This window comes from Fukomys damarensis, unplaced genomic scaffold (assembly GCF_012274545.1).
Source record: "Fukomys damarensis isolate Sample0158 unplaced genomic scaffold, DMR_v1.0_HiC HiC_scaffold_1, whole genome shotgun sequence".
In the NCBI taxonomy this organism is placed as follows: domain Eukaryota; kingdom Metazoa; phylum Chordata; class Mammalia; order Rodentia; family Bathyergidae; genus Fukomys; species Fukomys damarensis.
The window spans coordinates 68,771,271-68,783,993 of NW_022900913.1; the positions used below are offsets into that span (position 1 = coordinate 68,771,271).

At 51.4% G+C, this 12,723-nt stretch overlaps 1 protein-coding gene across 1 annotated transcript; it reads left to right on the forward strand.

Annotated features, from left to right (window-relative positions):
- The first annotated feature begins 10,791 nt into the window (after nt 1–10,791).
- On the forward strand, nt 10,792–11,972 carry Npy4r2 (neuropeptide Y receptor Y4-2). The gene has a single exon (XM_010622553.2). The coding sequence runs from the start codon at nt 10,802–10,804 to the stop codon at nt 11,921–11,923; it is 1,122 nt and encodes a 373-aa protein (XP_010620855.1). The 5' UTR covers nt 10,792–10,801; the 3' UTR covers nt 11,924–11,972.
- Nucleotides 11,973–12,723: the final 751 nt, after the last annotated feature.

The following is a 12,723-nucleotide window of genomic DNA, read 5'->3' on the forward strand; positions in this document are numbered from 1 at the left end:
AAGACATGGGCACCAGATATCTGCTGGCAGGGTTACTGCTGAAGACATTTCTTCTCCCCATTGATCTTCAGGGTGGCCCATGAGTGAGACCACAGCCACAGCCTCTAGTCCAGTGCACCTTCCAAAATCATGTGAACTCTGTAGTTGCAGCTATTGGTTGAGGTAGAGGCAGTGTGACCCTTAATCTTCATATGTCAATCCTGATATCCAACTTCATTGGATTAAGAAATGCCTAACAGATTAGGAGTGCATACTCCTTGATGTATCTGGGTGGGTCATGGAGGGATGGCCTTGGGATCTGTGTCTGGTCCCTCACTCTTTCCTCTCTGGCACTGTTCTGCTCTGTTTCCTGGTCACCATGAATTAAGCAGCTTTTTTCCACCATACCTTCTGCCATGATGTTCCTGCCTTGGAGCCAGCCCATCATTGCTTGAATCATTTGAAACCAGGAGCCCAAACAAACCTCTCCTCCTTTAAGTTGTGGCTGTTGGGTATTGTGTCTCAGCACCCAGAAAGCTACCTAATACAGGCAGCACTGGGACAAGGCAAATGGTTGGAGGGCCTCAGTCACCTGCTTCTGGACTTGTGACTTCAGAATCTATGGAGCTAGGTCTCATCTGCACCACTTTTGCTGGCCAATGGAGTGCTGTGTGTGCACCAACTTTATTAACAAGGTCACATGATACCAGGTGGACTAGTGGGCAGCTCAGTTAATTTTTATGTATGGCCACTTGGCATCCCGTGGCTTGGCCAAATGGCAAACCAGAAGCTGTTTTCTGAAAGAAGAATTGATATTTGTAGAAAAGGGTGTGGCTTTGCTAGAATCCCCAAGGAGTTGTATCACGATTCTCCTGTTAGGATCCACCAGGGGCTCCACACAGCATCTCTGAATGCCAAGAACACACCAAGCACATTTGAATGTCTCAGTCATGTGTCACAGATGTTTGCCCTATGTACAGTGGTCTGAACCCACTGCAGAGCTACAGAGCCGTATTTTTCTCTGACCCATACTCAAAGCCAGCTGCTGAGAAGTTACCAAGTGAGCTGCAGTTACACTTGCATGAATTGTGCTGCTTCCCAACTTCAGACAAGATCACCAACCATTGTGCATGTTTCTCAGGGCTAAGATGTGCAAACAAGATGTCTTTCATGCTAGTGGGAGCTTTCTGACATCCATGGGACCTCTGGAAACTTTACATAACTGGAAACCCCTGGATTTTTATGAAACATATCCCTTGTCTTCTGGAATGCATGTGTCTTATGAAAGCATTTGGTCATTTTTTTCCTACTTCTCAATCCCATCAGCACATATCTTAGTGCACTGGACCAGCATTTTGTTTTTGGGGTGTTCAGAAGATGGAGATCTCTGTCCACTATACCGAGACAGAGAGCTGGATAGGGATATAGCCTGAGGGAAGACATTGCACTTGTACTGCTCTCCTTACCAGGTGGAAGCAAACTTCCAGTCATCTTCCTGATTGGTCAGGAGAGGCATGAGCCAGATCAATAGCTGCACACTAAGAACCTAATTGGTTAAGTGATTCTATATCATATCTGGAACAGTGCCTAAAATTGGAGTCACTGCCTGATGACATTTGTGATAGCCCAAAGCCATTCTCCAAGATCTGGCAACCTTCTACATAGGCTAATGTTGTGAGTCAAGTGGAAATGTGACAGGGATTACCATCCCTACATCTTCCATGTCTTTGATGATGGGATCAAACTCTGAAGTTTTCTAGGGTACAGTGATGGTGGATTTGGGGGTAGGGAGAGAAAAAAGTCTACACTCCTGGGTCGATTCGACCATTTCTCTAACCTCATTTTTTTCTTGTTTGATTTTAGCTCCCAGTATACTAGAATACCTTCTTAATTACCTCCTGCAGATAGTGTTTATGGAAATGAACTTGTAAGCCTGGAAATATCTTATTCTACACTGAGGCTTAGTGATAGTATGCCTGAGATGAGAGTTTTCAATTCAGAATATATTTCCATGAGCCCTACAAACATATTTCCATTATTTAACAGTTTTCCATCATCTCAGCTATTGCGAGCAGTCTTTTTCCTTCTTGTGGAACATTTTAGAATTTTCTCTCTACTTTGGTGTTTTGCAATTTTACAGTGGCCTGTCTAGGCATGGGGTGATACCCAGGGGTTCCCTCAATCTATAGCTCTGGGATTGTTTGTTATTATTGACAGTTCCATGGCCTGGCCACCATAGCTCTCTTATATCTGTGGTTTTACTTTCAAACTTTGTTATCCAGAACCAAATGTGGTCTGAAAATAGTAAGAAACTCCAAAAGTAAAAAATTCATGGTTAGGACTAGGGATTTAGCTCAGTGGTTCTGCCACCTGCCTTGCAACTGCAAGGACCAGAGTTCAATCCCTGGTGAGCCCCCCAAATTCATGGTTAAACAACTTTTATGATTTATTAAAATGTTCTGTTTTATTAGGGCATATCCCCATGGATAAGGAGTACATGTACTTGTTCACGTCCCACCCAGATGCATCCATCACCATCATCCTCTGCTCCTCGCTGGACCTGGGAAGCCTGGCTGGCTCCCTGGCTGGTGAATTCCAGTTGGGTTTGGTCAATAGGAGGAATTCACAGCAGGCTGGAAGTGGAGGGCACAGGGTGTATGGCTGTCTGTCCTACTTGAGCTTGTTTCCATGCCTAGACTGGTGACAGTGACAGGCTGGCACACAGCAGCTGCCTCTTCCTCCACAGCCCCCTGCCTCTACTCCCATTGTTTCCTCTTCTTACCTCTTGAACTGTAGGGAAGTCACTGTGTCTTCCTTTTCTAGTGGCTAGGTGCCTCACTATTTCTTACTTAATTCCCTTAACCTTCCTACGTCTCTGCAGGTTACTTTTCCATTAAAGTTTCTTCACTGGACTCTCCAGAGTGAATTCTGTTTCCTGCCTGCACTGTGACAGATATGCTGCCTTTCATTGTCTTGGCTTTCTCTTCCTGGAAATTTTTTTAATTGGGTGATGAATCATTTGTGTAATTCATCTGTGTTTCTTATTTTTGCTCCAAGGTTTTCCATCTTGTGGGTGTTGCTCTAGATTAGGAACATTCCCTTAACCTCCTTCTCTCATCCCTTCCCATGAAACATTTCTAAATTTCATCAATCATATGTTTACTTTTCAAGAGTTCTTTCATGCTTTCTTGGACTCTTATTTCATGGCGATCTGCTTTATTGTGTGGATGCAGAAAAATTAACCTGGGGATTAACTGGAAGTTTTTGATCTCCTAATATTCCTTTTCTATTCTGTCTCAGTTTTTCTTTTCAAGGTTGATAATTTCACTTTTTCATCCTGACCTGTTTCTTTCGGGCTGCCAATTTTCTAAGTGTGTAGGGAACTCTGTTTCTCTGATCATTGAGTGTGGGAAGATGAGCTGGCTCTTTGGATAGCTGATGTGGCTTTCCTGTATTACATCTTCCAGGGCAAACAGTTGCTTTATGCATGGGCATATTATGTACTTGGCCATACTCACAGGCTGGAGAAGGTGTGAACAAGGGACAGGAGGGGTTGTTCATTATTTGGGGGGGTGCTGGGAGGAGCATGGGAGCAGCACTGTAGGTGACCCTACCTGCCACTGTCCAGAGGTTGTCCCTGTCACCTCTCACTCATCCCTCCTCCCAGAAGCCCCAGGGTGGCTGTTCACATCCACTGTGTGGTGGGGATCAGAGGCCTCGCTGTGGCCCCTGCCAGCCCTGACTCTCATGGTGACAGCAGCTGTGGGGGCCTAACTGCAAATCCCACGACAGTGATAGCAAGGAGAGTACTTGGTGCCCACCCTGATCCTGGCTTCCTCATTGCACCTGGAAGCATCCTGACCTTGAGTGGACTGAAAGGTCACAGGGGGGTCACAGGTGGCACACACCCAAGGGTTGGTGCTCTTGTTAGATTCTGGGCTGACTCCTGTGACTCCTGGTGGGCGAGGAGCTAGGCCACTCACCAAGCTACTAAGGAGGGCAGGTCTTCAGGTCAGCTAGCACCAGCCACTTTCATGGCAGGAAGAACATGTTGCTCTGATTGTTATGGGAGCTTCAGACGCTCCAGATAGCTGTGCTAGGTGTCAAGCCTGGTGCCGCTAGAGGGTGCTGTTTCCTTCCCCGTCAGAGACAAGGGGTCCTGGAGCCAGTAGGGCACATTGGTTTCACCAGGAATATCTGCCCCAAGGAGTGCCCTGCTCTGCTCAGGGGCAGTGTGAGCCTGGAGAAGGAGCTTCAACTTTGGACTCACACACAGTCCTGCCATCTCCAAGTTGGATGGCTGGACAATCACTCCATTTCTTCAAGACTCAGTTTTCTCACCTGTGAGATGGGATGATCACACTTTGCCAAGTAGGTAGGAGGAATAAAAGCAGGCATTTATGGCTGGCATGGGAGATCTCACTGGTGTGATGCCCTCTCTGCTCCTTGGCTGCTCTCTGACCCTGAGGTGGGTGCAAAGGCTTGAGAGCCCTGGACACTGTTTCCAATTGTGCCTGTGTGGCAGACCTCAGAGGTTGCCAGAAGCCCAGGACCTTACAGTTGTTTCCAGAGGAGCAGGTGACAGCAGCCTAGGTCTTGTCTTCAGAGAGGGTGTTGGCTGTGTTCTCTGCCCCAATCTGGCAGAATCTTAGTAGAGTGACTTTAGGGAAGTTGCTCAATCATGTTTTTACTGCTGTATCAGTAAGACAGGAGCAAAAGTGCCCACTGCTTGGCAGGTAAGATGGTCCAAATTAAATAAGGTAAGACCTGGAGAGTGCACTGTAAGCACAGTTGTGTTTGAGAAAGGGCCACTGTCCAGGATGCAGGGGGCATTTTTGTGGGGAGCCATGGAGGGAGGTACAGTAAAGGGGAGCTGCACACTTCCCGTGTTTGGGAGGTGCCAGGAGACAGATCCCTTACTCTCAGGGAGTAAGCACTCTGGAATTATGCCGTGTGGCCTTGGGGAGGAAATGCTGCTGCTAGTGTCTTGGAGATAGGACCAGTGGATGTAAGAGGCGCTGTTCTGTTTCAGAGTCCCGGGTCACTTGGCTCCAAAGGACACACAGACACATTCTCATTTAGTGCTCCTCGCCACCACCTTGGAGGCCTCTCCAGGACTCACGAGGCTCCTAACTGTTCTATTTGCACCCTGGAAGCCACTTCCCTCGCTGACTAGAGGCAGCTGTTCTTCCTCTAGCCCCTGGCTTTGCCCCGGCGGCACCCTCTGCCTGGCCCTATCCGCACAGGACCTGTCTCCTCGCTGCAGCCCGCTCTCTGCAAGTCTCCTCTGGGCTGGGAGGTCCAGGGTGACACAAGCAGGGACCTTGGCTAGTTCAGCTCGAGTGCCCAGCAGAACAGCCAGGCATAAGAGAGTCTGCAGTGAATGCTTTGGGGGAGAGTTTAAAGAAGGCGCATCTGCCTGTGCCCTTGGTGGATGAGGAATCCCCGGGTTTGGGAGCCGGGAGAGAGCGCGCTGGATGGGCAGAGCGGCCCGGGTGTGTCGCAAGCGCGCAGTCGGGGTGGGCGTGGGAGTCCCAGGCACGCGGGGTCCGCTCTGAGTGTCTTGGGGCGGGCGCGGGCGGCTCCCTCCACTCTCCGAAGGCCTCGCTGCCGGCAGGTGTCTGTGCTCGCGAGGTCCCGGCACAAACGGTAGACCTGGGCGCAGCTAAAGGAACGCGGCACGGAACGCTGGGAAGCCGAACCGCTGCTGCCTGCCCCGTTGCTTGGACGCAGAGCGCTGGACGGATTTCCTAGAGCCCACAGAGGGCTGGCGAGCATCCCGCTAATCCCGTGGACCTGGGCTGCGGTGCCTTGGTCTCCCTGCCTGAGACGTGGGTGGCCAGATATCTCGCCCTGCGACTGCGGTCCGCAGGTAAGGTGCGTCTGAAAGGTCAGTGGCAGTGGGCAATAGGACAGAGGCTGTTTGCAGAGATCCAAGGTACAAGTCGGCTGGCCCCACTCCTACCTCACTGGGAGATAATAGTTCATGGCTCTTTAGTTTCCTCCTCTGACTGGAAGCAGGCTACCCTGCATGCTCTGGAAAGCTGTGGCTGAGCCTGCAGATAATCTGCCCCCAGCAACCCCTGGAGTGATCTCAAGGATCCCAGGACTCCTAGTTCTCACTGGTCTGTGAGGCCCCCACCCATCAGCCCAGGGGAGTGGATGTGATCGCTTTCAGGTGATCCAGGAGTTGGGAGTCCAGACTGGAGGCTGCAAGAAGAAGGAAGGACAGGTGGGGTCCTTTGAAGGGACAGATACTGTGCTGCCCCATCCCTTCATGCCTGGTCTCTCCTCAGGAGCTGTACTCTTCTGCTGTGCCACTGAGGGGGCCTCTGAGGACCCATGATGCTAGGGAACACTTGTCCAGGTCCACTGGGGAAGGACCAGGGCTGGAGAGGCTAGGCTTTTCTTGGGGGGATTCTGAGATTGTGTGTGAGGGTGACAGACAGTGGACCCAAGGTGGCTGCCACCCTGAACAACAGAGGCCCCTGACTGCTGGGGCACCAGACTCCTGGCTGAGCCACGTCCCTGCACCCCTGGGTGTTCCCTAGGGCTCTGGGGTTCTCTATGCATAGGTTGGGCTCCGTCTCAGTGGACCCGGGTAGTCCATCTCCATCCTGGCCTTTCTGCCCAGTACATTGGCTCATCTTAGAGGTTGGCATGCGCTCCTTCCCCTCCATCCCAATCTCTGGGTCTGGAAGAGCAGGCTTAGGGATTTTACAGTCACAATGTCCAAGGTCCTCAGGAGCTGTGGGCTTAATGTTCTCTTTAAGATGAAGGTGACCTTAGATGGGGGCAGATTAATTTGCTGTCTTTATGGACCACAGTGGGATACTGGAAGTGCCATGTGTGTCAGCCTAACAGTGCCTTTCTGGCAGGACCACTGTGTGGACATGCACAGGATGGGCAGCCAGAGCTGATGCTGGTCTGTCCTGGTCTCCCTGGAAGGCTGGGGCTCTCTGGGTGAGGAGAACTCCTTCTTCCTTGGGCTCTTTCCTCCAAGATGGGGTTCCCACAGCCCCTTTCCTGCTGGCCCTCCTAGATGCCCCTCTACTCCCCTTCTTTGGAGAACTCAGCCCTTCAGCTGGGCATCACTTGGGTTGTCTATGGGAGAAATTCAGAGCAGGTGATCTCCACATGCTTACTGCCATCTCTGCTACATCTGTCTCTGTGTCTTTTAGCACCCTGGGGCCTACTCTTTAAGTGACAGAGTCAGTGGAGGTAGCAGGAGGCCCATCATGAGTATTCCTGAGGCTGATCACAGGAGGTGATGGCATTAGTCCTTCACTCGAGGCAGGAGGGGAGGGGATGCTGCCCTTTCCAGCCCTGGAGAGAGACAGGTAGTGAAGCCTCTGGGGAGGGGTCTGGGCAGGGCAGGAGGCTGTTACAGTGTGTACTTTTGAGGCTGGACACTTAGTGAAGGATGGAAGTGGGTGGTGGGTCTTGGCTGTGTGCCCTCCCTTGGGGATTCCCTTTTAGGCTGTAGGGTCAGACCGGCAGCCAAGTGGACTGAGATTCCTGGGTATGGCTTGTGTGTTTACTGTGGCAGCTCCTCCTGGGAGTGGTGGCCCCTTAGGTAGCTGAGGTGAGGGAAAAGGGACCTAGCATTTGACAAATGCTGTTCTTGCACCTGTTCTGTACCAGACTGGCAACTCTTTCTCCCAGAATGTGGCAAAGAAAGCTCCTGAGCATGACCTGGCCTATCAGTTATACTGTTTCCCGTAGGACCAAGATGGAGCTAACTGGAAAGGGTGCTAGGGGAGGGGAGCTCATAACCCAGCTTCACACTTGCTGTGGTCCCTCCTCCATCCCCAGACCTGGGAGGAAGCCAGGCCACCTTGCAGGCAATTGTTACTCACCTTTACCCCTGAGAGATGGCAGAGCTGGGATTGGGACCAGGACAAGTGTGTAGCCTACTGGCTTGCATAGGACCCTGGCATCATATTATGTTCTTTTTCTCCCCCGCTTTTTGATGTCAGAGGCCCTCAGGTGACCTGACAGCCAGGCCCATGGCTTGTTCATGGATAGAAACTCCCCCAGCTGCCAGGTGACCTGTTCCCTGCAGCTGCATGGTCTCCTTGCAGCAATTCCTAACCCTGGACCACTAGGTCCGACTGGAGAAGCCCAGGCTATGTCATCACAACTGCTAGCCAGCTCAGTGGCAGCTGGGTGCTGTCTCCTTCCTCACCTGGTTCTGCTCAGAGACACCCCTCAGGACTCTTTTCTGCTGGCCTGGGGCTGAGGGACTTGACTGACTGCTGCATTGCCCTAGCATTCCCCTCTAGAAATTCCTAGCCCTGGTCCACCCAGGGCCCCTGTGGGCATGAACTTGAGTATGCACTAGGCCAGCTCCTCCCAGCCTCTACAGCTCTGGGGAAAGAGTCAGGGCTAGCTGACAGTTCTGTCTTTCTCCTGGCCCCGTTCTCTGCTTTCCATTTTGATGCTTCCTCTGCCTGGTGCCCGGAAGCTGCTGGAAGGGCTGGTGTGTGGTCATTGGTGTCTGTTCGGTGTCCCAGCCTGCTTATCACCATCTGACACAGGGTCCCGGGCCAGGCAGACCTGGTGCTGCCTTCTCCCCCGTTCCTCTCCTGTCTTGGCCTTGCCCCTCAGTACACCCTCCACACAAAACCCAAGGGCTGTTTCTGGAGCTGTCCTGGCAGGTGGGCAGGGTTTAGTGGCTCCTTGATGTCCTATGCCTAGCCCTCCTCCCCAGCCTCACACCTGCACTCCTGTCCTCCCTGTGCCTTTGTCCTGCCCATGTGCCTTTGCATGTGCTGTCCTCTGCACCTTCAATTCTGTCCTCTCTTCTGTCCCTTTTGGCAGGTGACTCCTTGTCAGCCTTTGAGCCCCACACTAGTGCCACCTCTTCCTTTGCATCCTACTCTGCTCCCTCTCTGATCTCCCCACTTACCCTGGTTTTTGTCATGGCAGTGTGGCCTGGAGGACCAGCTGTGCCTGATGATCAATTTCTTTGGTTGGGGAGGCCCAGGGCCATAAAATTAACCTCTTTAGCCCTTGACTGTAGTTAAGGGTGCAGCATCTGTTTGAGTAGAAGGATGGACAAAGCAGTCCCTGCCCAAAGCTCCCTCTGACCATGATGCAGTTGCTGGTGTGGAATGGCTAGTGCTACCCCATGCTGATGCCCCAGTGTGGAATGGCTGGCTGGGGATCAGCCACAGTCTTCAGTGTCTGTTCTGTCTGCTGTGTCTGGGGCCTGTGTGCCTGCTGTAGGCTCAGGCATCTCTGCTTGCTGTTCACCTTATCCTTGGACCTTGTGTCTGGCCTGGTGTATTTCATCTTGTCATGTGTGACCTCAAATGGCCCCTTTTTGCCAGAAGATTGTGATACCTGCAAAATATTCCTAACTCTTGAGGTCCAACAGTCTAAATAACCAGATTAAACTGTCAGGTGAATTCAAGACCTAGCTCTGTAAGTCAAAAGTCTAGTGAGTGACATTTATGACAGCTGGTGAATAGATTTACTGATCTCAGGTTAATTCTGCCTTATTCTGTAAAAACTTTGTCTTTAGTGTGGCACTTGGTCATGAAGAAAAACAGGTATGGCTTGTATATGGGAATTAAAGAATATCTCAAACAGTACTCTGCTGTGCAGAGTGCTTCTCAAAATAGGAAACAATGATCATATGGATAAAATACAGATTCTAGGGCCCCATCTTGGATACTTAACTTCCAGGGACCCTGGAATCTGTACTTCATTGTGCTCCTGGAATAATTCTCATGTTGACTGCAGGTTGAGAACTGAAAGTGGAGGGCTGGTGTGGTGAGTCTCAGGGGATGTGGTGGTGACAGGTAGGTCTCCTTGTCCAATGTCTGTCATTATCATTCTGCCCAAGCTCTCTGGAGTCCCTATCCAGTTCAGTCCTGATGGAAGGTCCTTATGCTGAGGAGGGCCCAGAGTGAAGAAACAACCTATATCAGGAAATGGAGGCCTGGAAAGTCTGATATGAACTTGCATTAAGTGACCTGAGCCAGTGTGGTTCCAGAGAGGGCAGTGGTGTCCCTGTCCTTGGAGAGCCATATGTGTGCACATGGGCAGCAGGAAGAAGCTGATGTGCCAGTCTTTGCATACCTGCAGTTCTTGCCTTTGCCATGTGTTACCTGAGAAGCAAGGCTGGCAGGGGAGGTAGGGCCTGAGGCCAGGTTTTTCCCAGAGTGTCTGGCCCCCAAAGCTTGGGTTCCATGGTGCCTGGAAGATTCACATGAGCATTTGTAGAGCAGTTTCTTGCTGTCTCCTTTTGGATAAATTGTGACAAAGGACTTTCTACATAGTGGGAACAATTCTGCCTCTGAACTTTGTATACAATGCTCCAACTTCTTTATCATCAGAATGGCCTTGAGTCTTGAGGTCTAAGGGAATTTGTGAAATGAGATTTGGCACTGGATAGACCTTGCTTTGTATCTGGGCCCCATTACTTATTGGCCATATGGCAGTGGGCAAGTTACTTCACACCTCTGAGCCTTAGAGTCCTCATTGAGGAAGTGGGTTGGTAACACTTGCTCTCAGAGTAAAGTAGCTACGTCTCTAAGGTACTGAGAATAGCCTCATGTGCAGAAAGTGCTTCTAATAGGTAGTGATTATTTGATGCCAGCTTCTGACCCTGAACCTTAGGTGACAGTTTCAATTTCTGCCAGGTAATGGCCTTAGGAAAGAAGTCAAGAGCCTTGTCCCTGGCCCCTGGTCTTCCTCGATTCCATCCTGGACACATGATGATTCTGAGTCCCACTGGTCTGTTTGTGTTGCAGGCATCACCTCTGAAATAGGCCCTTAGTTTGAGAGCTTCTGGAAGCTTTTTACTGTCACCATGGACACCTCTCCCTTCCTGGCCTCAATGTTACCCAGTTCCCCCCAGGGGAAAAACAGCAGTAAGCCCCAGGGAACCCTGTCCAACTTCTCTGACCACTGCCAGGACTCAGGGGACCTGATGGCCTTCATCATCACCTCCTACAGCATTGAGACCATTGTGGGGCTCCTGGGCAACCTCTGCTTGATCTGTGTGACCATGAGACAGAAGGAGAAGAACAATGTGACCAACCTGCTCATCGCCAACCTGGCCTTCTCTGATTTCCTCATGTGTCTCATTTGCCAGCCACTCACAGTAATCTATACCATCATGGACTACTGGATCTTTGGCGAGGCACTTTGCAAGATGTCAGCCTTCATCCAATGTATGTCGGTGACGGTCTCCATCCTCTCACTTGTCCTTGTGGCCCTGGAGAGGCACCAGCTTATTATTAACCCAACAGGCTGGAAGCCCAGCATCCCCCAGGCCTATGTGGGTATTGTGGTCATCTGGCTCATCGCCTGCATCCTCTCCCTGCCCTTCCTGGCCAACAGTATCCTGGAGAACATCTTCCACAAGAACCACTCCAAGGCCCTGGCATTTCTGGAGGACAAGGTGGCCTGTAAGGAGTCCTGGCCCTTGGACCACCACCGCATCATCTACACCACCTTCCTTCTGCTCTTCCAATACTGTATCCCCCTGGCCTTCATCCTCATCTGCTATGTGCGCATCTCCCGGCGCCTGCAGAAGCAGGGACGTGTGTTCCGCAAGAGCTCTCGAGCAGGGCAGATGAAGAGGATCAATGGGGTGCTCGTGGCAATGGTGGGTGCCTTTGCAGTACTGTGGCTGCCCCTGCATGTATTCAACAGCCTGGAGGACTGGCACCATGAGGCCATCCCAGTCTGCCATGGCAACCTCATCTTCCTGGTGTGTCACCTGCTTGCCATGGCCTCCACCTGTGTCAACCCCTTCATCTATGGCTTTCTCAACACCAACTTTAAGAAGGAGGTCAAGGCCCTGGTGCTGACCTGCCAGCAGAGCCCGCCTCCGGTGGAGGAGTCTGAGCACCTGCCCCTGTCCACGGTGCACACAGAAATCTCTAAAGTGTCTCTGCGGCTAAGCAGCAGATCCAACCCCATTTAACCAGCTCCGGGCTTATCCCGCCACATCACTTAACCCAGTGGGTACACCGCAAGCTAGGGGTGGTACTTGAAATTTCCTGGATTTTGAGCTCCAGAAAGAGCTTGTTTTTTTGCAACCTCTGTATGGGAAGTCTGACATCAGATGGTTCAACTCCTTATTCCTTGGAGAATTCTGGGTCTAGATTCTGCAGGTCACAGTGAACCTGGGCCAGAGATGTCTGCCTGCCACAGTTCACATTGGGAATTCAGTGGCAGATGACTGTGGGTAAGGGAAGGGGCACTTGGCGTCAGATCTCAGGATGTACTTCCTAAGTTGTGGGAGTCCATGGAGGAAGGCAGTGGGCTTCCAATGGAGAGGACAGAGTTGTAGTCTTGGGTCCTCAGGCCCTGCTGCAGGAGTCCACAGCTCACATCCCACCCCATACCTGGTAGCCTGTATGGAAATTAGCCTGTTCAGATCTCTCCTTGATGAGATGGCGAGCACCTTGAAAGAGACATCCATAAAGTTGCAGGGCTCATGTCCTCCACACCTAGCACAGGCTCTGGCATGGGAGAGAGCTGGAGAAAAGTTTGTTATTATGGATCAAAGGTGAAGGTGCCACTTGCCGCTGCATCAGGCTGAGACCAGGTACCCTGTGCTGTGGTCCAGAGTGGGAAGGGCGCAGGGATGACTGCTGCACATATGGTCCCTATCTGGCCCTGGTCCTCTAAAGTGTCTTCTCTGTGTGGGCCCCATATCTGTCCTTATAGAGAAGGAAATGTCTGCTCGCTCTTGGGCCACCTCAGATGGGAGGTCCCACC

What these genes read in the sequence shown, in the direction of transcription:
- Npy4r2 (XM_010622553.2), top strand. Translation starts at nt 10,802, where the DNA reads ATGGACACCTCTCCCTTCCTGGCCTCAATGTTACCCAGTTCCCCCCAG.